The sequence below is a fragment of the Thalassophryne amazonica genome, chromosome 17 (assembly GCF_902500255.1).
Source record: "Thalassophryne amazonica chromosome 17, fThaAma1.1, whole genome shotgun sequence".
Taxonomy (NCBI): domain Eukaryota; kingdom Metazoa; phylum Chordata; class Actinopteri; order Batrachoidiformes; family Batrachoididae; genus Thalassophryne; species Thalassophryne amazonica.
Window position 1 is genome coordinate 9,360,652 of NC_047119.1, and position 25,535 is coordinate 9,386,186.

General features: G+C 39.2%; 1 protein-coding gene across 9 annotated transcripts in view; it reads left to right on the top strand.

The window, feature by feature from the left end:
- fcho2 (FCH and mu domain containing endocytic adaptor 2) overlaps positions 1 to 21,569 on the top strand; it is a 107,582-nt gene extending 86,013 nt beyond the window's left edge. For 2 of the 9 annotated variants that reach the window (XM_034193056.1, XM_034193058.1), the window contains 11 exons: positions 3,295 to 3,404; positions 3,536 to 3,665; positions 3,836 to 3,916; positions 8,804 to 8,863; positions 9,405 to 9,516; positions 11,026 to 11,181; positions 11,883 to 12,015; positions 15,394 to 15,593; positions 15,688 to 15,752; positions 17,516 to 17,680; positions 17,777 to 21,569. In XM_034193056.1, the coding sequence (XP_034048947.1) occupies positions 3,295 to 3,404; positions 3,536 to 3,665; positions 3,836 to 3,916; positions 8,804 to 8,863; positions 9,405 to 9,516; positions 11,026 to 11,181; positions 11,883 to 12,015; positions 15,394 to 15,593; positions 15,688 to 15,752; positions 17,516 to 17,680; positions 17,777 to 17,799 (1,235 nt within the window). In that variant the 3' untranslated portion in view covers positions 17,800 to 21,569. Of the gene's footprint in view, positions 1 to 2,363; positions 3,082 to 3,294; positions 3,405 to 3,535; positions 3,666 to 3,835; positions 3,917 to 8,803; positions 8,864 to 9,404; positions 9,517 to 11,025; positions 11,182 to 11,882; positions 12,016 to 15,393; positions 15,594 to 15,687; positions 15,753 to 17,515; positions 17,681 to 17,776 lie in introns of those variants that run through there. The other 7 variants (XM_034193061.1, XM_034193065.1, XM_034193057.1 and 4 more) reach the window with 6 other exon arrangements.
- The last annotated feature ends 3,966 nt before the right edge of the window (positions 21,570 to 25,535 follow it).

Sequence of the window (25,535 nt, forward strand, 5' to 3'; positions counted from 1 at the left end):
GTGTAACATAACATTGTATTTTACTTGAAATTTTTGCTTTTCTTTTTGTTTGATTTTGTTTTATTTTATTCAGAAAATGTGAAAGTTACATTTCTTTATATCCTTAATTTGTCCTGAATTCTGTTTTTAAATGAAAGATGTTTTGTGTATTTTAAAGGTGCATTGAAAAAAAATTAACTTCAATTGTAATCTTTATTTACTTGCAATTTATTTGTGATTGGAAGCAGTCCGGCCAATCAACGCCAGCACGCATTTTGAAACATCAAATTGACTGGCTAATATATATATATATATATATATATATATATATATATATATATATATATATATAGCTATAGCTGTTCTGCTTTAATTTTGTGTGACACTTTACACATGAGCTAAAAACTATTTGAATACAATTTTATGCATAAATAAGCATGCATAAAATGAGCACAGTAGCATAGGAGGAGGCAGGAACCAGCCAGTGCTATAAATAGTTGTGTGCGCCAATCAGAACGCTCACTGCAAAGAGCTCTCAGCCAATGAAATGGATTATTACCAGCCTACTTTTCACATAAAGCTAATGCACTTAAAGCTCATTACCAGCCTACTTTTCTGCCCTAGCAGAGGATGTGGGAACCAGCCAGTTGTGTGAAATTGTAGGGGTATTCCTGGGCAAATTAGAACATGCAGTATTTCTAGTTTCACTGCAGAAAAAAAAAACATTTTTCAATGCGAAAAAAAAAAATGATACCTGTTCTTGAATATACACTTTTATGTTAAAGTGAAAATCTCAACAACACAATGACCTCAATGAAATAAGAATGATGGTTCCCCCGTCCCCACGCGAAAGCAGCATATGACAGGTACGGATACACGGCAGATATTCTTACATTATATTGTAAATAATTATTGATTTTCATATATGAATAACCCCAGATGACTATGGCTATGGAAAGTTAACAGGGGTCATAAGTGACCTCTGTTAACATTCTGTTGTTGTTGCCTCGCCGCTGCAACAATTCCTGTTTTATTTATTTATTTTGTTTTCCAAGAAGAAAAAAAAAGCTGTAGGACAAGGAGATTAGCAAATTCACAGTAGGATATTTTTCTGATTAAAAATATCATAATGGCTCATATAAATATTTGGCTGGATGATGTGTAAATAACCCCATTTGGTCATGTGGTTAAATTTCATATTGATTGATTTTACTGAAGCCCCAAGCAAAAAAAAAAATAAAAAAAATATATATATATATATATATATATTGCAGTACAGATCCACTGGGAATCCAGGAAACAGACATGCAATGTTTTATTTTAATTCTTCACAGTATTTTTATATTTAACTAATACAATAATTTCAGTAATTTAATTTTACTAAAATTATTTTATAATATTTTTAATTTTGTTTATGTTGTAGAGGTTTGTTTTCAGTTTGAAGTAAAATAGCATGGAATTTAAAGAAGAACTATGCAACATTTTTACCTTCATTTTACAGTTTGGGAGTAATTGTAATCGCTAAATGAATTGTTTTGGGGAGAATTCCATGCCGCCTGCTCCTCCAGCAGACAACCAACCTTGCAACTTTCGGGACAGAGACCCAGTGTCCTTTGAATGACCATCTTGTGAGAAACATAAACTGCTTTACAGCATTAAAACAGTACACACACGTCTCCCTACTGAGGCAGTGGCGAGCTAGCAGCTAACAACAGGCCAATGAAGGCTTTATTTCTTACATGTTCATCGTTATGGCAAAGTCAGCAAAAAGCAAAAAAAAAAACAAAGTTGTTAGAGGAAGACAAATACAGCATGTGGCTGAGTGAGGGGTCACACACGGGTCAACCTAGGTTGGGTTTTCTTGGAACAGTGAGAGCTGAAAGATAAAGAAACGTACTAATGAAGACCTGGTGGCGCTTGTAAGTGTATTGAGATAAACTCTTTGTTCTCTATGTATTTCTCCACAGTTTACATCCACAGGTTCTGTTGAAAACAAAAGTGCAAGGACAGCGGGGAAGAGGGGATGGGGGAGGGCCAGTACTGGGTTTTTACAAACGTTTTGTGACGTATGTACTCTCAAGCTGCAAGGGTAGCTCCATAGAGAAGAAGGTGACCCAAACAAACCCAAGATGAAACAGTGGAAAAAAACTGACCAGAGTTGCATAGTTCCTCTTTAAAATGTTTACATGAATATGCATGGTTTTTCTCATTCTTATTCTTGCTATTGATTTGATGTGATAAAAAGTTCACTATGCAATTTGCCCACACGAACACAAACGTTTGCATACAATTCTTATTTCACTGGGACTTCAGATATTCACCTTTCGATGCTGTTTTGCATTTTTTATTCCTCTCTGCTGTGTCAACTGTAACGCCCTCTTCAGCTGATATGGTGCCACAAGAGGATCACTCTCCTCCCTTGGCAGAGAGTCATCAGTCCAAAGATGTTTCTTCTTTCTCTTCGTCCATGTCTTCTCCCTGGGACTCACCTGAAAACCCCTGCCAAGCACTCAAGGCCACACCAGTGCGGGCCCAAAGTGCCCCCATCACCTCGCCAGCCGAGCCGGTTGACCCCATTAAGAGTCCGGGTCCTGACAGCCCTCCACAGAGTGTCGACAGTTTCTCCTCTTCGTCGTGGTCCCAGAGTCAGTGGATCGCTTTCAGCGCACCTCGGCATCAGGGTTCAGGTCTTACTGTGAAGGAGCTTCCCTGGCCTCAGTCTATTTGCAGCAGGCCAGGTCGCTTCCTTTCTGATGACTCAGCCGAGGCATACTGCAGAACAACCGGCAGCAGTGCAGCCGGAAACCACTGTGTGTCTGATGTCTTCTCTGAGGTTACAGATGGGGCGGCAGCTCCATCAAGCAAAATATTCAATGGTAACACTACTTGTGATGCTGGAGATGTCTTATGCCTGAGTTTGGAGTTTATTTTTATATTTTATTTCAGTTTTAACTACATTTTTCCTTTTTGTGGATTGTCTTTTGAAGTTGAAATTTGTACTTTTTTTTAAGTGTATGCACTAATATAACTCATTGCCTGGTTTGCAGCCTGCTTTTGTTTGTGTTGCTGTGTTGCTTTAATTTTTTTTTAATGAGCTTTGCTTGTTTTTTGTTTGTGAGATTTTTATATTTTGATGATCATAGTTTTTTTATTTTTGTGTTTGAGGTCTTGCTATCAGATATACAATTTATTTTCTTCCCATCTCTGCATAAAACGCAGTTCAGCGTGTTTCTTTGTACTCAGTTTTTTTTTTTTTTTGGTTTTGTTTTTAAACTACTGCTGAGTGCTCATACCACCACGCGTTTCTTTGTATACTTCCAGTACCAAACCGACCTACAACCCCAGCTGGAGCCCTGGTGCCACCTCCACGACCCTCCTCCAGACCCAAACTTCCCACTGCAAAACTAACAGGAATCAATGAGATTGTGAGTAAACACAGGAACTCTAGATGAAGGCTAAAAAAAAAGTGTTCAAACGTTTTATCATGCAAAGATTCAGTTCTGGAAATGTTTGCTAAAATTACACTTCCGTGTCTGTTTGATGACTGTTCAATCAGGTGCGGCCGTTCAGCCCACCCAAGACGATGAATGCCAGCCCTCCTCCTGCTGCGCCACTTGCTCGGGCAGAGAGCTCCTCCTCCTTGTCCTCAAATGCCTCACTCAGTGCCGGCAACACTCCCACTGTTGGTAAGAAAGCTTCCCAGACATGAGAATGTTTAGGAACTCTCTCTTTTCTTGGCCTGTTTATCTTCCTTTTCCCTCCTCAGCTCTTTACAGTGCCTTTGTCTCTGCCCTCTATGTCTCGTTTCTCCTCTTGCCCTCACACTTCCCTCTGTCCTTCATTTGTCTCTTTCCAGGACCTCAGCGTTCCTTTGCTCCCTCTCTCTCCTCTCCGGAGCCAGAACTACTCTCTCCTTCTCTCTTTCTGCTAAGCCAAAGTGAGTCTGCGTTTTCAAACTCAGTTTCCCCTCACTTCTTGATCTGTGTTTTGTATACATTTTGCCAATACTATTCAATGTCATAATGTATATGTGTGGGTGCTTACCATATTTTCTAGAGTATAAGTTGCACTTGTCAAAAAAATGACCCTTTCAGAGAAGAAGAGAGAAACAAAACTTATATAAGTCATACTGGAGTACAGTAGTGTTCAGAATAATAGTAGTGCTATGTGACTAAAAAGATTAATCCAGGTTTTGAGTATATTTCTTATTGTTACATGGGAAACAAGGTACCAGTAGATTCAGTAGATTCTCACAAATCCAACAAGACCAAGCATTCATGATATGCACACTCTTAAGGCTATGAAATTGGGCTATTAGTAAAAAAAAAAAAAAAAATAGAAAAGGGGGTGTTCACAATAATAGTAGTGTGGCATTCAGTCAGTGAGTTCGTCAATTTTGTGGAACAAACAGGTGTGAATCAGGTGTCCCCTATTTAAGGATGAAGCCAGCACCTGTTGAACATGCTTTTCTCTTTGAAAGCCTGAGGAAAATGGGACGTTCAAGACATTGTTCAGAAGAACAGTGTAGTTTGATTAAAAAGTTGATTGGAGAGGGGAAAACTTATACGCAGGTGTAAAAAATTATAGGCTGTTCATCTACAATGATCTCCAATGCTTTAAAATGGACAAAAAAAACAGAGACGCGTGGAAGAAAACGGAAAACACCCATCAAAATGGATAGAAGAATAACCAGAATGGCAAAGGCTCACCCATTGATCAGCTCCAGGATGATCAAAGACAGTCTGGAGTTACCTGTAAGTGCTGTGACAGTTAGAAGACGCCTGTGTGAAGCTAATTTATTTGTAAGAATCCCCCGCAAAGTCCCTCTGTTAAATAAAAGACATGTGCAGAAGAGGTTACAATTTGCCAAAGAACACATCAACTGGTCTAAAGAGAAACGGAGGAATATTTTGTGGACTGATGAGAGTAAAATTGTTCTTTTTGGGTCCAAGGGCCGCAGACAGTTTGTGAGACGACCCTCAAACTCTGAATTCAAGCCACAGTTCACAGTGAAGACTGAAGCATGGTGGTGTAAGCATCATGATATGAGCATATTTCTCCTACTATGGTGTTGGGCCTATATATCACATACCAGGTATCATGGATCAGTTTGGATATGTCAGAATACTTGAAGAGGTTATGTTGCCTTATGCTGAAGAGGACATGCCCTTGAAATGGGTGTTTCAACAAGACAATGACCCCAAGCACACTAGTAAACCAGCAAAATCTTGGTTCCAAACCAACAAAATGAATGCCTCGCAGATGTGAAGAAATCATGAAAAACTGTGGTTATACAACTAAATACTAGTTTAGTGATTCACAGGATTGCTAAAAAAGCAGTTTGAACACTAGGACTGCAAGCAGTCATATACGGGCCCTTGTTCCGCGCGACTGCCTACCCAGGCCAGTGGTTGCCCTTGTGACCACATGTGGACATGTGCATGCAGGGGTAACCAGTCATCACACAGTTAAAATTTTAAACAAATCACACAATGCATCAAGGAGTTATGACATGTTGATTGTTCATCCACTAGGGGGCGCTCAGTGTACAAACAGAGGGGCTGGCTGTGTTCAGGGGCCAACCGTCATCATACATGTGAAGTTTCAAGTCAATCAGGCAAAGCATGAAGGAATTATCATGACTTGATGTTCTATGGCAAAGGGTCAAAATGGCGGCACCATAGCGGCCACACCCTTCAACATCGAGAAAAGCTTTCGATAACTTTTGTTCAGTATCATCTTTGGATGCTGTCAAAGAAATTTGAAGTGCATTGGACAAAATCCCTGGGAGGAGTTCGTTCAAATACAACATGTGGAAATCACGCCAAAATGAGAAGAAAATTCAAAGACTTTGGAAAGTTTAGTGAGTTTTTGAACATGGGAAGAGGCCGAAATTTCGATTTCAAGAGTGAGAATAATAATAATAATAATAATAATGATAATAATAATAATAATAATAATAAACAGCGCAATTACAATAGGGTCCTCGTAGGACGTTGCCTACTCGGGCCCTAATACTCGGGCCCTAATAATAATAATAAATAATAATAATAATAATAAACAGCGCAATTACAATAGGGTCCTCGTAGGACGTTGCCTACTCGGGCCCTAATAATAGTTTTGAGTCTGTAGCGTCAACAGCAGATGCTACTATTATTGTGAACACCCCCTTTTCTACTTTTTTTTACTAATAGCCCAATTTCATAGCCTTAAGAGTGTGCATATCATGAATGCTTGGTCTTGTTGGATTTGTGAGAATCTACTGAATCTACTGGTACCTTGTTTCCCATGTAACAATAAGAAATATACTCAAAACCTGGATTAATCTTTTTAGTCACATAGCACTACTATTATTCTGAACACTACTGTATAAGTTGCATTTATCCATTGAAGCAAAATGGATTTAATCGCCTTATTACACATTTATAAGTCACACATGATGTTAAGAAGCACAGCTGTTGAGTTAATTAATGTTACGGTAAGGGCACAAAATGAGAATAAGGTGCTTCACTGCTTCTTTCAGCCACTGAACAGACGATCATATGTGAGTTGAACATACAGCATAATTTAAACTCCTTTTTTGTACATTTGTAAAAGAAATTCAGCATTCATTTTCTTCTTGTTAAAACAGCTGTCCTTGTACTTTCAAATAAGTCCAAATCGTGTTACTTACAAATAGAAAATAAAAACATAAATAATAAGTCCATCTTCATTCAAAAGTGTTGTCTTCCAGGAAAAAAAAGAATTTATGGTATTTCTTCAGAACAAAGAACATTTTCTTTCTTACTTTCGTGGTCACATTCTGGTGGTTCCAGTTATTTGGCGTCCCCTTCCTGAAGAAAGACATCTTGGGACAGATTTGGCAACACACTGTAACTTTGGGTGAGAAGCGGATCGGCATCGCGGGTGGTTTCTCCTTCTGGGCAGGCACGAGGTGCTTTTTGTGGATTTTCCCAGCTACTGACTCGCCAGGAACCTGTTTTATGATCAGAGGACAGGCTGTTTTATTTGAACAGAACAGAGTCAGGTATTTGGGACTTTTCCTCGTTTAATCGTGGATTATCGCACAGACTTTTTGAGCCCAGCGCTGACCTCTTGTGGTTTACTTTTCTATGTGGTGTCCAATGCAAACTTACGGTGAGTTCAGTTTTAAATCACCTCACAGCAACATTTATCCATTTACTGTTTACGTTGTTACTCTGCTGTGGAAATGAACGTCTGTCCGTTTGCACCGTAACAGTGCACATACACACACAGACATGAACGTCTGTTCCTGTGTTCTCTTACAGCGCATCAGACACTCTTTGCCATTTGATGAAGACATTTATTCATATATATTTGTTTTATCTGGAGCTCAACATGAGTTAAGGCTCAAAGTAGTAACGCTGTCACAATTGCTTATTTAAAGAACACTTTAATTGTGACCGACTCGGATTTAAACGCGTGCTGAAAGTAATCAAGCCCTGTTAGGAAGTTTCCACCTCTCTTGTTTTTTTTTTAAAACAAAAAGGCAGTTTAATGGTGTGTTTCTCATTTCAAGCGTAAGGAAAATTTGTGATCGTGAATCGTGATCCTCTCCCGTATGTAAGTTGCACTGTACTATAAGTCGCAAGACCGCTCAAAATAGTAAAACAAGACTTATCCTCCAAAAAATACAGTGTGTGTATATATAGCTATGACGTCCAGCAACTTCTTGGATATCATGCAAATTCTGAGGATGTTCCAGAGAGTAGCCTAATCAACTACATGTATAGATAGATAGATCTATGTTTGTGTATCTCTGTAGTAACATTCATGTCTCTGGATCCCCTGCCTTTGAGATCGAACATCATCTAGGAAGACCTTATGGAGTCATAGGTGTTTGAAGATGCTGATACCTTTTGCAGGAGAGCAAATGGCCATGTCTTTAGTGATTCTGTGCTTCCTGTCCTACTCCATGGTTGTGAGACGTGGAAGCTAACCAGTGACCTAAGATGATGACGAGATGTCTTTGGTACTAGGTCTGTTCTGAGGATCCTTTAGTACAGCTGGAATGACTTTGTGTGAAGAAGATGAGGAGCATTACTTGCATTGTGAGGGAGCAACATGATTCAACACGTCACAGTGTTGAGGACCCAAGCAGCTGGAGAAGGCCAAGGGGACATCCAGGCTTCACCTGTCTATAGTAGAAAGAAGGCTATTTTCAAGATGTGGGCATGGACCGGTTGTCTGCTTGAGTGGTTGCCATCGAGGACCCACCCACAACGGTTCATTTGTGTGGTGGGTGCAGCAACAGGTAGCACCAGTGCGTGCTCCCAGATTGAACCTGACCCGGCTGTGCATTCTGGACTGGTAAGATGAAAGTCCACCACTTCCTCTGGGCAGGACATGAGTCCATGAGTCGCAGGTTAAGGAGACAAGCAGTCCATTCCCACCTCTTGACAGTAATCATCTATATGCCACAGCCAGGTGGAATGTGGGTGTCCTGATCTACATATCTTTTGGTCAGTGTTCTCTTAAATGGGTTGGTGTATTTCTCGGAAATGCAAATGTCTTGAAATTTGAACAGTACTTCTGATATGCTTCAGCTTCCAAAAATGTGTGCAACAGCTTCTGGATTTGTACCATGGTTTTGTGCACTTCTGGATGCATAGCAGTGAAATTCTGATGTGAAACAGCTCTACTTCGGGAAATGACTAATCCCGATATTACATGGAACATATATTTCGGCCTGATGGCTTTTCACTCATCACATTAGTCTTCGGTGTTTACAGCATCACTTCACATTTGTGCTCTCTGGGTTTGTCTCCCCCTTTCTCTTCTTTGTGCATTAAATATCTTAAAGAGGATGACGTGTTCATAGCGAAGCTGCCCACCTTTGAGAAACGGTGTGAAACACCAGCAGGTACGGTGATGGTATTTTACGCAGGAGAACGTTCATGTTTTGTTTTTGTTTTTTTAACCAAAACTAACACCAGTCCTTTGACTGAATGCTGGATTCACAACTGGACTTGTGCTTTGCAGTGATTCCTTCTATCTGACCAGGTGTGTGCTCTTTTGCCTGTTTACATGAGCATTAATGTTTAACATGATTAAGATTTGGTTCTAAATCAGATGAATTTTTTTGACTGGTGCATCTTTTGCCGGCTGTTGTTTCAGTTTGTCCTTTGATATAGTTTGGACTTGGTCTCATTTGAGGTACAGCAGCTGTCGCATGAGCTGTTGGACAAATGTGTCTTATTTCTGTTTGAATGCGAAAATAACAGATGATACTGGTTTGTGACGTATGAATGAATGGCTGTATTATAATATATTTTTATATTTTAGAATGCATTTTTGCACAACCAAACCTTCTTAATACTTATGTGAGTTTCTAACCACTTCCATGAAAGTCTGACCTGCAGCTGAGTCAACAGATCTACAACATTGTGCATTTTTATTCTCAGGGACATCTCGTGGTCCCAGCCCTGTGACCCTGGGATCCCAAGATGCCTTGCCCATTGCCGTGGCCTTCACAGAGGCAGTTAATGCTTACTTCAAAGGAGCTGATCCCACTAAGTGAGTATCATGACCTTCTGCTGGTCAAAGGAACCAGTATGGACCTCCGGATACAGTATACTCATTATTTAAGCTCCAACTCTAAGACATGAACAAAGGTAGACTACCACACATACACGTAACTTATTCATTTTAGTAGGGCGCTACTTGTGCAGTTTGTAAAATGTATATCCCTCAGTCTGCTTTTCTAGTATGGTTTGCATTAGCTTGACACCATTCTTTCAAAGTGCATAACCTACATGGGTCAGCTTATAGCCTGAAGCAGAGAAAACATACATCCTTTTATTGGTTAACTGCTGTTAAATTGCTGCAGTGCAAACCGCTTATTTTTGGAGGGATTAGCAAATGGAACATTTCAAAAGCAATAGTGAAGACACTTGGCTTCAGCTTTAAGTCGTCTCACCACAACCTGGTGTAGGCTCCAAATGAAGAAAGGCTATTACCATCTCTGAGGCCTTGTTTAGAAAGTATATCGTTACAGATGCGGATGCTGTAAATGGACGAGTGTTCACCCTGGAGCAAAGAATCACATCAGCAGGTTCAATATCTGCTCGGGAGTCGTTGGCTTAAGTACCAACCATAAATAGACCAAACATATCAAATGCAGTTTGGAGATATCTAGACATTTCTTTTCAAGCAACTGCACTCATACAATAGACTTTCTCAGCCTGTGGGGTCTCGTGTCTTGTCTCGTCTCGTGTGCGTTCCCAGGTCTGCTGGGTGCTACCCTACCATTTTGAGGGGGGAGCAGCACATTAGTATTTTAGATTGTCCTCGATCCATGTAAGAGCTTTCGCAGTTTCTCTTAGTTTGGTTGTATCCTCTTCAAAGATATCCTCAGTTGTTACTTTTGGGTACTCTTGCCTATTGATTTGCTGGCATTCTTCTGGTATATGTTTTTGGTTTCCTACTCAGCATTGCAGAACCTACAGGATACATTGGCATATTTATTCCTATAGTTGCATTTTGCTGCCAGCATTCTTGTTCTTGCCATCATGATGCTGTGTGCTTCCATCCTGTTTAGTTTGTCCAGGTAGGGTTTCCTTTTTCCTATTTCCAATGTTTTTACTTTTTCAATGTAGTGTTTTACCTTTGATTTGATCTCTCCTTGTTCTTTGATATTCTTCATTAGCTGTTCACCTATTTTCCTTTTTATATCTCCTTTGCTTGTTTGATCTGTTATTTGCAGTTTTTCCCTAATCTTGTTGACTTCCCTTTTCCATGGTTTACTGTTGTTGTTGGTTATACTTTTCATTAGGTCTGATCCTACTGTATTTATCCTTTTTTGGAAGTTGACCTTGTTTTTTTTGTATTATATGGTCTATATCCGGATCGATATAGGGGTATAACTGCAGTGACCACATCAGTTTGCCTTAAATTGAAGAACGCCACTTGGATGAGTGGTGAAGTTTCTTGAAACAAGAAGTCCAGTTACTTGCTAGTAAATGCCTCGATATTGGTACTTTGTTATTGATGTAATATTTGATTCTGTATCGCTATGCCACACAGGTGCATTGTGAAAATCACAGGAGATGTCACCCTGTCGTTTCCCATGGGCATCATCAAAGTGTTTACCACCAACCCATCGCCGGTCGTGCTTGCCTTCAAGCTGAAGAACACCAGCAGGCTGGAGCAGATCCTACCAAACCAACAGCTGTTATACAGGTCCGATAATGTCCCGCGTACAAACACTGGGATTTGCAGAGTGACTGAAAAATACTGACGAGTAGATTAAAACTTGTCTATTGTGGTAAAAGAAAAGGGGGTTTTGAACATTTTATGCATGAGAGACAAGGAAATATGGACTATGTCAGTGAGAGGAAATTCAGTAAGTAATCTTAGTAATCAGTTAGCTGCCAGGGAAATATTTTCCACCAGACTTTAACAGTCAGGGTATCAACATTCAGTGTGTCTTCAGCAAAACCTAATACCCTAAAACAGGAATATACTGTAGCATAGCTGTTTCATTTGAAGTACTACATGAGATTTTGCATCTCATCAACATAGTCACACTAGAAGGTGTTCTTCACATGAACTCCAAGTATGAATACGCCAATACGTGGGTTGGAAAGGCTGATTTAATTTTCAGAACCTGGCACTTCTTAAAGTAAACTGTATTTGACAAGTTCAAATCTTTTTCCCCCAAACTAAAAATAAACCCGAGACCACATTGCTGGTTGAAATAAATCAAGTGAAATTCATTGTTTAGTAGGTGGGTGGGTGGAACTGGGTCATGTTTTCCAAGCTGTTGGAGGTTTATGAACAAAGCTGAGAAAAGTAAGAATAACTGAGCACCAGATTACGCCTGGTGTGTATGTGCACATGTGTATTTATTTATTGATTTGTTTGTTTTGTCTTTTATCTAGTGATTCTTCCCAAAGTGACTCAAACTCCAAGGACTTCTGGTTCAACATGCAAGCACTGACATCCTACCTCAGAAAAGCTTCAGATCAGAATCCCTCCGCTTCCTATTACAACTTGGATATCTTAAAATACCAGGTCAGCCAGCTAGTCAAGAACACAGTAGAGATATCATAACTATTTAAATCAAGCTGTATAAAAACATATACCTCAAAATTTCAGGCAGTCATTAGCTACATTTACATGGACCGTAATATTCCGATCTTAATCTGATTAAGAGCATAATTCGAATAAGACACTCCATGTAAACGGTATCTTTTTGATTACCCTTAACCAGAAGAAGGTCATCATCAGAGTAAGCATTAATCTGATTAAAACGTGGCGTATTCCAATCTTATTGTGATTATTGAGGTGCATTGTAGACATGTAAGCACCTTAATCAAACTATGGCTTCCTCTTGGAGTTTTAACATTTAGTAACACACATATGGGGTAGAATGTGGATGTGAGTCATTAATCACACTTGGCTCTGTCATATGTAAACAGGAATATGAGTAGAATATTCTTTAAACAACTCATGTAGATACCATAATCTAAATATGGTTTTATTTCGAGTAAGGTCAATAAAACTGGTCAACAAAAAAAATGTTTAAATTTCTTGCATGGACTTAAAATTATAATTTTTTTAGGTAATTTTGGGGTGCTGAATCTGAATCTGAGAATAGATTTCCTCTATCACTGTTCCGTATTGATGGATGACGCAAAATTGCTCATTCACTCATGAGTTTGACGCCACTAATCGTGCACAAAAGCAACTTCAAAAGCATAGTTTTTACACCAGGTTCACGAAATGTGAACAAGAGCCGTAATATGAAGAGGTGTGTGAGACTGCAACTTTTGCTTCTATGCTTGATACAAGAAATATGTTTTCATATCTCAAAAACCTGATGTGATTGGCAAAAACTAATGCCAGATGCGGATTCAGCGCCCCCAGATTACCATTGGAAAAACTCATTGCAAGAAAAATGGTGTTGATCAGTGGAATCAGATCACTGTTGTCCATGTAAACAGTCACTGGCTGCAAAGGATTTTTCTTAATTGCTAGTTTGTCTAATTTCTTTTGGGGAACCATGTGTCAAACAGTGTTTGTAATTCTTTAATACAGTGCTTCTCAACCCATCCTTCAACTACCAAATAAACTATACATTTTCTATCTCACCAGGCTCTGCCACAAGTTGATTAGTTCATTCAAGTGTTCTCAGCTAATCATGTACAAACATACATCTGAATGAGCTAATCACCTTGAGGCAGAGCCAGGAGAGATGGACAATGTGTGGATCAGGTGGTACTTGAGAACCAGGTTTGAAAGCCGCTACCTTAATAATTGATGTGGCATTTTTGTTAAATCCTTTGAAATAAAGTTGATAGTCTACACTTCAGTCACATCTCGACTGTGTCGTTTCAGCTCTGTTGTGTTGCTGTATAGAGGCAGAATTACCAAAAAAAAAAAAAAAAAAAAGTCACTGTCCAAATACTTATGCACCTGACTATATCTTCACTGGTGCCTATTTTCAAATACCCTGAAATTAAATATGAAAGTACTGTCATAAAGCCTAGTCGTGGCTGTGAGCTCATTCATTTCTTGGTTTCAGTTACAATATGCTGCAGTCAACCACTAAACAAAACATTCAGATTTATAGAAAAAATTTTTAAGTGGCTACTTACTGCCCCATCTGGTAGTATAAGGATAATGACAGGAGTCGCCCTTTACAGATTGTTTTAGACATTCGCCAGGCGACATGTACTGTAACAAACGCCAACTGTTTTATATGTACCAGTACATTGCTGATAGAAAGATCTTGACCTGATTGTGGAAAGTTCGTTGTTGAAATTGCTTCAGATATGCTTACAAAATATGGACCATCACAGTCTTCCTGTTTGCACGTAGCTACATTTATGTACCTGAAAGCTTTGCTTCATTTTTTTTTTTAAACTAACTGTATTAATAACAATTAGAGGAGACAGAAATTCCACCAGTCATTACAATCTTTATGAATCTTCTATCTTGGAGGTCACTGTCTATCAGGAATTGGTGGTAGAAATCCGCGTTTGGCAAAGGCAACATAATGTCACAGTGTGATGATTTGAAGGGGAAAAACTGATCTGGGGGATGATCTCAGCAGTCTCAGTTTGCTCTTTTTCTCAGAGGAGAATTTGTCTCATGTCTGAGCGGAAATGCAGAGTAGGTAGAAAAGTTCAATCTTGTTCCAGGATACTTAAGTGGTTGGAAGATGACCTCACTAAGTATCATGCTGTCTGTAGTGTGTCTCCATCATCACACATTTGGCAGCTGGGCTGAGATGAGAAGAGAGATGATCTGTGAGGAGCAACATGGTTTCTTGCTGAAAAGAGCACAATGCTCACCATGTTTGCTTTGAGACTGCTAATAGGGGAGTATCAGGCCAATCAGGAGTTGTGCATTTGAGGATGTAGAAAAACCTTATGATAGAGTGATGCGATAGGAGCTGCAATTGAGTGCAGTATGAAGAAGTCAGAAATGACAAGAGAAATTTGTGATGGTGGTGCAGATATGTATGAGAACATTGTGACAATGGTGAGGTGTCCAGTAGAAAAGACTTATAGGATCATGGTGAAATTTTATCAAGGAACAGCTCCCAGCTTGTTCTTCATGGCAGTGGTGATGGACAGGTTGAAGGACACGATGAGACAGGAGTCTCCGTGGACCATGATTTTGTATGCTGTTGTGATCTGTCATGAGATTAGGGAGCAGGCTGAAGTGAACATGGAAAGCTAGAGATATGCTCTGGAGAGAAAGGGAATGAAAGTCATTAGGAGCAAGATATGACATGTGAGTGTGAATGAGAGGGACGACAGCGGAATAGTGAGGTTGTAACAAGTAGAAGTGATGAAGGTGGATGAATTTAAGTACTTGGGTTCATCTCTTCAAAGTAATGTAGAGTGTGATAGACAAGAGAGTGGGTGGAGAAGAGCTGCAGGAATGAGTGATAGAACAGCATTACAGAAGAGTGAAAGAAGAAAATCTTAGACAGTAATGAGACCAGGTATGTTTTACAGCTTAGAGATTATGGCGCTGACCAAAAGAGAGCAAGTGGAGCTGAAGATGCTGCGATTTTTTTTGTTTGTTTGTTTGTTTGTTTTTTAAGTGGAAGTGACAAGGATGAGATAATGAACATATCAGAGGGACATTGCAGGTCATACATCAAAGTGAGAAAAGCCAGATTGAGATGGTTTGGATATGTATAGAGGAGGAACACAGAGTATATGTTGAGAAGGATGCTGAGGATTGAGCTGTCAGGGTGAGGGTGGACATGCAGGTGGTTGGTGTAACAGAAGAAGAAGAACATGCAGACAGCCACTAAAACAAATGTTACACTGAAAACTGTTGAAATGTTTGATTTGCAGTAGAGAATATTTCTTGGAGGAACTCAAACCCCTTTACTTCAGGTGTGACTGTTCTTCTTCATTCTGTGTTCAGGTGCTATCTGATGGGATCCATTCCACTCCACTCAACCTGGCCGTGTATTGGAAGTGCACACCGAGTATGACAGATGTGCGATTAGATTACCAGTACAACCCGGAGTCCATGGCCTGCCCCGGGCCACTCACCAGCATGCAGATCTTAGTGCCTGTTGATGGAGGGGTCACCTCCGTACAGTCCCTCCCCAACGCCATCTGGTGAGATACTGAGTGGTTTAGAACACAGTGTTGGACAGCTTTGTCTTATTCATACAAGTGCAGCAAATTCTATTATTTCTATTTTTTTCCCCAGGAATTCTGAGCAAAACAAGCTTCTTTGGAAGCTGCATGACATCTCAGAAAAATCAGAAAATGAAGGTAACCTCTTTGTTTTCTTGTTTTTGTAACCTAAGCACAGAGGGTTAGGTTTTGAAATGTTGTCCAATTTGCTCCAAAACTAACTGATTTTTTTCACAAAAATAATGTGAAAGTTTAAGTATGGAATACAGATTGTAATGTGCAGTGGATTGAGTTAAGGGGCAGAGGTGGAACATTTAAAAATAAACTTTGAACTTTATTCTTATACACGCTAAACACATTTTAAATATATTTGTGTTTTTAAGGAACTGTCTATGCATGTACACATTTTACAGCCTTTGTAAACATTTTAAACATGTTTTTAAAGAACTTTCTATTCTTTCACACATTTTACACCCTTTTCAAACATTTTAAACATTTTTAAAGAGCTTTCTGTTCTTTCACACACTTTTCAAACATTTTAAACATGTTTTTAAAGAACTTTCTATTCTTTCACACATTTTACACCCTTTTCTAACATTTTAAACATGTTTTTAAAGAACTTTCTTTTCTTTCACACATTTTACACCCTTTTCTAACATTTTAAATGTGTTTTTAAAGAACTTTGTATTCATTCACACATTTTACACCCTTTTCAAACATTTTAAACATTTTTAAAGAGCTTTCTATTCTTTCAAACACTTTTCAAACATTTTAAACATGTTTTTAAAGAACTTTCTATTCTTTCACACATTTTTCAAACATTTTAAATGTGTTTTTAAAGAACTTTCTATTCTTTCACACATTTTACACCCTTTTCAAACATTTTAAATGTGTTTTTAAAGAACTTTGTATTCATTCACACATTTTACACCCTTTTCAAACATTTTAAACATGTTTTTAAAGAACTTTCTATTCTTATCTATTTTTACCTTTTGTCATATTTTAAACATTGTTTTTAACATTTAAACATCTCTGTGTTTTTAAATGTCTTTGGCATAATCAATCAATCAATCAATTTTTTTATATAGCGCCAAATCACGACAAACAGTTGCCCCAAGGCGCTTTATATTGTAAGGCAAGGCCATACAATAATTATGTAAAATATATGTATAATAACACATTTTAACATAAATAATATTAATTAAACTTTTATACATACTTAGTCTCCCATCTAGTCTCACATCTAATGAGTCTGGGTCTTTGACGCGCACAGGCGGCCGATGCGGTGATGCACTGTGGAGAGGAGCAAACGAAGATCATCCTCTACTTTCTTCTTTTTTTTGGGGGGGGGGGGGTTGCCCCAAACTTGGTCTTCTCACTGGTAGATTTACACAATAAAAAGTTAGCCATTTTGCTCCTGGCATGTTAGCTAACAATGTTTTCTTTTTCCTTTTTTACCCCTTTTGTTGGTTAACAGTGTTTACAGTTATTTTTTTGCACCTCCCAGGGGGGGCACACCTCACAGTTTGAAAGCCACTGGGATAGACTGTTTGTTGTTGGCTGGGCTGCTGCCCCCGCGGTCACTTCTCACGTCTTGGTGTCTTGGTCCCATCACCGTGCATATCCTCTCCCATGGAGTGGGGGTGCTCTGTGGTGGTTGCCATGGGTACAGGCTCCCTATGTACCAGTGGGTCTGGACCAAAAAATGCAGGGTGGATCCATATAAAGATGACTGTTACATTGCAGCAGGGGATGTTTTAGGATGTTTTAGGCCTGGGCAGTGTTCCGCACTCTTGAGTGCTCCTCTAGTTACAACTTGGTCTGCGATGGCGCATGACGTATCGTGGAGGTACGTACATGTGGAAGTGACACTTGGCTTTTTGTTTGGTGTTTTCTCTTAGGCGCAGGGTCTCTCAGAGCCAAATTTGAGCTGTCAGATGGACCCTCGACCCCGTGCACTCTGGCCGTGCAGTTTGTGAATGAGGGAAGCACCCTGTCGGGAGTGGACATGGAGCTGCAGGGGACTGGGTACAGACTTTCTCTCAACAAGAAGAGATTTGCCACAGGTACACAGTGCACCTCACCTCCCGCACCTCCCAAAGCGAGTACATTTTAATGTTCACCACATTAACGTCTTGCTTCACCTTTTTGTTTTTTTTTAGGGCGCTATATGGCAGATTGCTGAGGTTAAATGCCACTGATTCACAAGGATTAAAAAAATGCAATGTTTGCAAACTTTTCGTGACCCTCTGAACCTCTGGACTTGTCTGAGCACAGTCAAACTTTTCCTGGGAAGCAAGATTCTCACTACAACAAAGCAGCACTGAGTATTTAACACTGTTTTTTTTTTTGTTTGTTTGTTTTGTTTTTTAAAGAAAGAAAAATTATGGTGAGCTTTTGGGGAATGTGTAGATATGAACTCTTAATGTTTTCTGGTCAGTTCACCTGTGTATAGTCTAAAATGATAAATATATATTGTGTTTGAGATCATAAAAATGAAAAAAAGTGCACTAACTATCTTTTTCTTTTAATCTAAATGTTTCAGGAGCCTCTACGACGGTGGCCGATACGGTCCACAACACTTCCAAATTCAGAAGTACAACAACAACAACAAAAATACCAGCATCAGGTCAACAGATCAACAACGGTTAGTTGCAACAAAACATGTCTTGCAAATTGACGCTTGCAAACACAGAACACAAACATAACCTACAGCTCATGTAACAGTTTAATTTCGTGATAAGGTGTCTGCTGCTAATTCAGGCACAACATGCAAACATGAAAATACTTTGTAATCTTTCACTATACAACAGAGGTACGAGCAACACAAACAGAAGTTTCTGATTTGAGGACTTTAATTGACCTCTCCTCCTTAGTGCATTGTAGGTAAAATAATCAAACGTGGAAATACAGGATGAGAGTAAAATCATCAGTAAAGTAAATAAATAAACTTACTTAGCTTGGCCGACCAGCTGGAGCTAACAATGCCAGTTAAAGTCCTCTGGTAACAACCTGCTGTTTGTGTTGTAATTCCTTTGTGTTGTTTCTCCATCTGTTGTGTTGTGCAGCTTTGCAAAGCATTTTTGTGTTTGGGTGTGTTGTGTGAATTTGCAGTAGACTTCTTATCAAATTAAACTATTGCATGTGCTGCAGGTTATATTTGTTTGTGTTCTCTGTGTTTGCAAGGTTTTTTTCCCCCCATTTTGCAGGATGTATTTTTTTAATGCATCTACTTGGTGTTGACTTAATTTGGAAGTGTAGTGGCCCCTGTCAGCCACCGTACTATACAGTAAGGAATACAAACCATTTCTGCATGGAAGAGAAGAATAACTGTAATTTCTCCATCTGAACCATGAATATTAACACTCAACTTTCAAATAGGATTTATTTTTCCTCCTTTTTTTTAATGTGCAATTAAGCAATGAAGGTTGAAACCGTCTTTAACAGTATGAATCCTTTCCCACACTTGTGGGACAAACGTGATTTTTAATAACATCTTTTTAAAAAAGAAAACACGCAAAAAAAATTAATAATAATAAGAAAAAAATCTGACCTCAGTGCCTCGATATATACTGTGGATCAATGGGCGTCTACAGAACGCCGAAGTTTTACCCGTATGTGGGTGTTCAGATTGAAGCTGCATTTCTCCGTGGAGGTTTTAAACATTCACCCCTAATGGGGTTTGTGATCAGCTTGCTCTTCGTAAACATGTCATCTTTCAGTCATGATGTGTGTGTTTTTAAATTTTATTTTTTTAAATCCCTGAATTTTATTCTTCATATACAAAGTAGCGTTCATGACTGCAGCAATGTGTCAAAAAAAAAGAAATAGACACAAGTGAGAAAATAGAACTTCACTAAATTTTTTTGTTTGTTTTAATTATCAGCACTTCTGTGTCCTGAAAAATGTGCCTGAATTGAACTTTTCTCTGTTCTTAAAAAAAATACAACAGCACAGTTAATGGAAAAGTACCAATGTTGTACCAGTTGTTTTATATTCTTGTTTCTTTTTCTTCTTCATCGTTGAAGGGAAAATTCCTGACTGTCTTCCAGGAACATTTGCGACATTTTATCCTCGTGTCGATACTCGTCAGCTGACCTTAAGCTCTCAAATGCTCACTGTGCTGCAGGTGAGGTTGGAGAGCCGTAGCACAATAAGGCCACATGAATGAACGAATGATTGCCTTATGACAACAACTTAACACTGACTAATCCAGTGTTGTTGAATGTGGTGACATATTGTGTCCAGCCTCCCATCCAGTGCACCCTGGGATAGGCCTCCACCAGTGTAACTGGGTTAGCAGGATTTAGAGAATGTTTCCGTGTACAGCCCTGCACCGTGGTTGGTGGTTGGTGCTACATTCTCGTCTTTCGGTGAAGCAGGGCTGCTGCTGTAGACACGCTCGGACTTGTGCTGTTTATGATTTTTTTTTTTTTTCCTCAATGATCTATAAATGTTTTAAACGTTGCATGGAAGCTGTGATTTTTAAAATACATGAGCTCTTTTAAGGCTCCAACAAAAAAAAATTCATACAGTTTGTTACATTGCCAAGAATAAGATTGTGTAATAATCATAAACAGGGTATTTTTTTTAAACCCTTATCCTCATTGCTCCTTTATTCATTTGGCAGATAATTGGACTTCTATCCCTACTTAATTTATCTCATGTTTCACTTGAACACTAAAGAAATATGATTTATTTCATCACCTGTCAAGCCAGGATGAGGTTTGTTGTAATCCTAAAGATTTTTTTTAATACATCTTCATCCAGTTTAAGATTATACCTTTAATATTAAGTTAAAGGTGTAACTTAAATATTGTATCTTTTCTCAACATTAATCAGCCAAATGTTGGAACACAGGTGAAATTTACACGTTTACATAAAGTCCTAAAATTGTAGCGTCAGGCATTTTTACATTGAGAAATGAGTGATGAAAGATTTCCAGAAAGTACTGTGTTTCCGGGTTCAGGGCAAACCGCCTCTTTATGCCATACATTGTTCTGTTAATGTGACACTTTTTACTAATAATGAGTTTTCTTAACAAAAATCCTGACCACATTTGGCATATTCACCAACGGTTAGCATGACTGTGCTTGCTAACGGTGGTTTGTTGTCTTAACAAAGTCTTTTTTGTGTGTGTTCAAGGTATATACTTGAAGAGTTTTTACTTTATGTCTCACCATTGGTTTATTAAGTAACCAGTTTGAAAAAGAGACACACACAAACTCGCTGACTCACTCTGCTCTCACATTTTGCTAATGCCGTCTTTTAGATGTTAAGGTTTTATCTGCTATGCGAGATTCAAGCAGTAGTTTTACAGATACAGAAGCTATAAACTGTTCTGGTACTTCTGTGCATAAGTGCACTCATTTTGCAACATGTTAAAATGGACTTTGTTATGGTAATAAAACGTCAGTTAGTATATGCAATCATGCTAACCACAGCCGACGCTGACCACAGTTTATGCTAGCCATTCATGCATATGCTAACCGTGGTTAGCATTTTCTTTATGACTTCCCCAAACCAGGAAATAGTTACATCTGAAAAACTTTCAGTGCTGGAAAATAACATGTCACTATGTTTTCTTTTGTTAAAGCCAATTCATAAATTGTAATTATAGTCAATGGTTTTGGTCACATGAGTGAAATACATGCAGAAAAGTACTTAAATTCTGTAATTGTATTCAGTACTCGCAAGCTGGTTCTTGCTGTCCTGATAAAACTTTCAGACTAAATTTACAAGGTTCCTTTTGGTCTCTTTCACATAATTTCTGTCTTTTTGTTGTTGTATTAAATAGAGTATAAAAAGAGCTAAATTGTGTAAATGAATCATGAATTGTACATTTTTACCAGTATCTCAGCCACTTTTTGTCTCTACGTTATTGTTTCTCATTGTGCCTGTATTAAATGTGTAATATATGAATATATACAAATATATGAAATTGAATACTTTTAAGTGTGTTCTTTGTGATTTATTTTATTATTTTGTCATCATCGTCATTGTTATTAGAAGTACTAAAGTAGTAGTATTTATGTGTTCATTTGACTGTCAAAAAAATATCTGTCCTGCAGTGATGAAGAAAATATCTAATTTTCACGTATTTACTGTCGGCAGCAGTATGTGTTGGCATGACAACTGTGAAGGTTATAGTCGGTAGTTACGGCAAGTATAGCATCAATTTGGTCACCTTGTTTGGAACAGAATTTCCTGGTAAACACTGCAGTTCATTACGTTGTAGAAACATGAATATTGTCCCCAATGACCTTTACCTCAGTGACCTTAATCTTCACCTGAATGATTGATCTTTGGCTTATCTTGCTCGGTCACTTCTGAAATCCACCTACATGTGTCATGGTAGGTCTAAATCAAGTTGAAAAATCCTACCCCTTGACCCCAGTGAGATAGACAATTGCCAATTGCTGGGTTAATCTTTGTCCATGTCAAGTTTGGTAGATATTTGCAATGGCCACGTCGCCATTGTAAATGAGAATTGGTTCTCAATTGGCTTACCTGGTAAAATAAAGGTTAAATAAAATAAAAAAAAAATTGGTCAAAGGACCTGTGAGAACTAGGCCAACAGGCATGACCTTGGCCCCCGTGATTAATCTTTGGCAAATTTGGTATCACCTGTGAAATTCTAAAACTCCATCCATGCAACAAGTGCGGTGAAAATCAGTCAAAGGACCTGGGATAAGGTCAACACACTGCAAAAAAAAGGGTGACTAAAAACAAGCTAAAAACCCTAAATCTGAGGGAAAAGGTCCTCAAAACAAGTGAAATTATCTGTCCATGCAGCAAGATAATTGCACTTGACAAGCTTCTTGAATTAAGAATGTTAAATGTAGAAATGAGCCTGTTGAACACTTCAAATAAGAAGTTAATTCTTAAGATAAATTATTTAACACCTTTTGTTTTTGTTTTTTTCTTGGTAAGAACCAAATAATTTGCAGTGCAGACACACAGACAAACGTCTCACAGGTTAGAGTAGTATGATAACATGATGACTATTTGGGTGTTGTATTTATTATTCACTTCAGACCTGATGCTCGAACTTTAAAGTTGACTTTAGAAATAATGCGTCCCTACTGGCAGAAAATATTAGGCAAGCAACTCCAACAATGCAGCAGGAGGAATGAGACAAATCGTGTGTGTTAGTGTAATGTTTGCACTGTGGGAATCCCCTGCAGTGTGTTGCTGAGGAGGATGCGTGCATGATTGTGCACATTTACTTGGCGCTACATCAACACCTTGTGCATATTTATATGCTACATTGTGCCGAGTGTTCGCTGCCTGAAGATCTCCTCCTGCTGGCCTGTTCACAGCCACGTGTGAGCCATCCATGCTCGCTCTGTCTCTCTGTCTACTTCACTCAGACGGCCATGAGGAGGTCTTAGGGTCTCTGGTGTATGACGTTCCTCTCTCTAAAGCCAAAGTAGGATATGCGAGTTGAGGCCGTATCTGAAGAATACAGCAGCAGTAATAAAGGGAAATGTGACTGAAATGTCTTTAAATGATTTGGACATGAAGACGAGGGACCCGGGATGCAGAGGATGGGGTGAGATGGAGACGGATGATCTGCTGTAATGATCCTTAACAGGTGTAGCTGTAAGAAGACCGTAATTCTGGGCTCTCAAGAGTGTGCGGTCGCTCTGTCTGGTGTCGATTGGGGAGAACCAGGTCCGTGAAGCATTTGGAGCACTGGGAGCGTTTGGTCTTTGTTGTCCACCGTCTCTGACCTGTTTGTGCAAAGGCCCACAGGAGCAGTAGATTTGAGTTATTCTGCAACTCAAAGAACGAGCTCCACATCAGTAACGTTTACGGACAATTTAGATTTGATGTGCACATTTGATCTCGCTCTTAAACATGAGGAAAACCATCTGGACAAACAGGCACGGTGTAAGTTTATGGCATTAATATAGATTCCTGTGCTTCTGCTTCCCGCCAAACCCAGAAGACCTCTTTAGAATAACTCAAACACGGAACACGTCAGATTCACAGCCAGACACATCTGTCACATTTTCCTCTCGGCAAGCAGAATGACTGTTTCCACTTGAAGGTGAAAATGTGAGCAAACTTTTGCACTGATACTCAAAACTGATGGACAATATGCTTTCCCTACTGCCAGTCAACCATCAGTTTCAGTTTCTATGGACAAGATCCAATAAGAGGACAGAAATTGAACATTAAGGGCAGGAAAACAACAATAAAGTGTGTAAACTATAAAACAACAAGGCCAAATATAAGCATCAAATATGACCTGTACTGTAGATAAGGAGTTGGGCTACCAGTGGGTTCAGTTTCCACCTTTATTCTGTATTGTCTTAGTCTGATTATTGGACAGATGTCCCGTCTAGAGAGTCATAGACTCTCATCCGCCTCAAGCTACTGTTGGCCATGTTGCATTGTGGCTTTCAGGGGGTGCTTTGAGCTTGGCACTATATAGAATTTGTTTGGGTCTATTATGTGTCTTCACCTGCCAAGTTTGACACTTTTATGAAAAAGTGAACAATTTCAGTATTTTCTGGTAATTGGCTGCTCTACTAATTAGTTTATTTGTGAACGCAATGACTTTAGCTATACTTTACACATATTTGAGCTGGAGTCTGAGAGGAGGATGCTGAGGAAACTGCTCAGCATCCTGACAACACCTCCCACCCCCTGCACACACTGAAGTCCTGTCAGAGCACCTTCAGCCACAGACTGAGGTGCACCACAGAACGTCACAGAAGGTCCTTCCTACCTGTGGAAATCAGACTGTATAACTCCTCCCCCTTCTGCAGGATGAGTACATAATGAACAGAGTTATTCAGTTACTCAGTTATGTGCAATCTTACTGAACATCTTATGCAAATTTATTTGTTATTTCATATAAATTTGTTGTACTAACTGTTTTGGCACTCTGGCAAAATAATTTCCTTCAGGATGAATAAAGTTGATCTTCTCTTGATATTCACACCGTAGGTACCCCATAAGGAGTAGCTGATTATGTACATTGTAGGGTTGTTTGGAGCATTCTAATTATAATAGTGATTAAGTACCTTTGTTATAAAAGCCCTTACTCGAGAATGCTTTATGACAGAGGCTACATTGTTTACACATGTTCTAATTAGGCTGCTAATTTGTATACATCATTCCACCAGTTATAACTAAGGAACACTTAAAAACAGTAGTAAAACAGAGATGTCAGTCACACAGGTAGGATGTTAGACAGGGTGACTGCACCGCATCACCAGCCCCAAGGAGAGGGAAGGGACCCTTCCGTGCCATGTTCACACAGGCACGTCACACCCGATTTGTCATGGGAAGCATGTGTGTGCGTGCGTGTTTGGGGGAGGGGACCACTAAGACATGATCACATCCTAATTCCTTTCCTGCTTCCTTGTGCCTTTACACTTTGTTTCCCAGGACTACAGTGTTTGCAACAACTACTCACAGCCAGATGTTCCTCAGACACATCCTCCACCAGATAAAAACAAAGACAACTGTAAGCACAATGTGCACGTGTGACGCTTTGGTGCAGAACGTTCCAATCTGTTTATCTTTTGCATGACATCATCATTCCAACCAAACACGTCTCCTTTAGTGGACATGGAACGAATAAAGATGTAGATGTTGGACAGATGTGCTTTCAAAAGATGGTGACGGGGCAGAAGTGAAATGAAGTATAATCCCAGAGGATCGATACAGGCCTGCGCAAGTCCACTGAAGACACACAGAGACCTGTCCTTTTTTCCAGAGAGGAAATGTTTGGTCCATAAATATTTAGAGTCGGCTAATTGAAAGAATGTGTGCGACTTCAGTTGTGGGGGTTCTTTAAACAATGGCTTCATATGGATCTTTGTATAGTTATCTGTCCCTTTGTTTGTCTGTGCCACGTCAAATGAGCCGAAGCTGCAGTAAACACGGAGATGGACACATGCA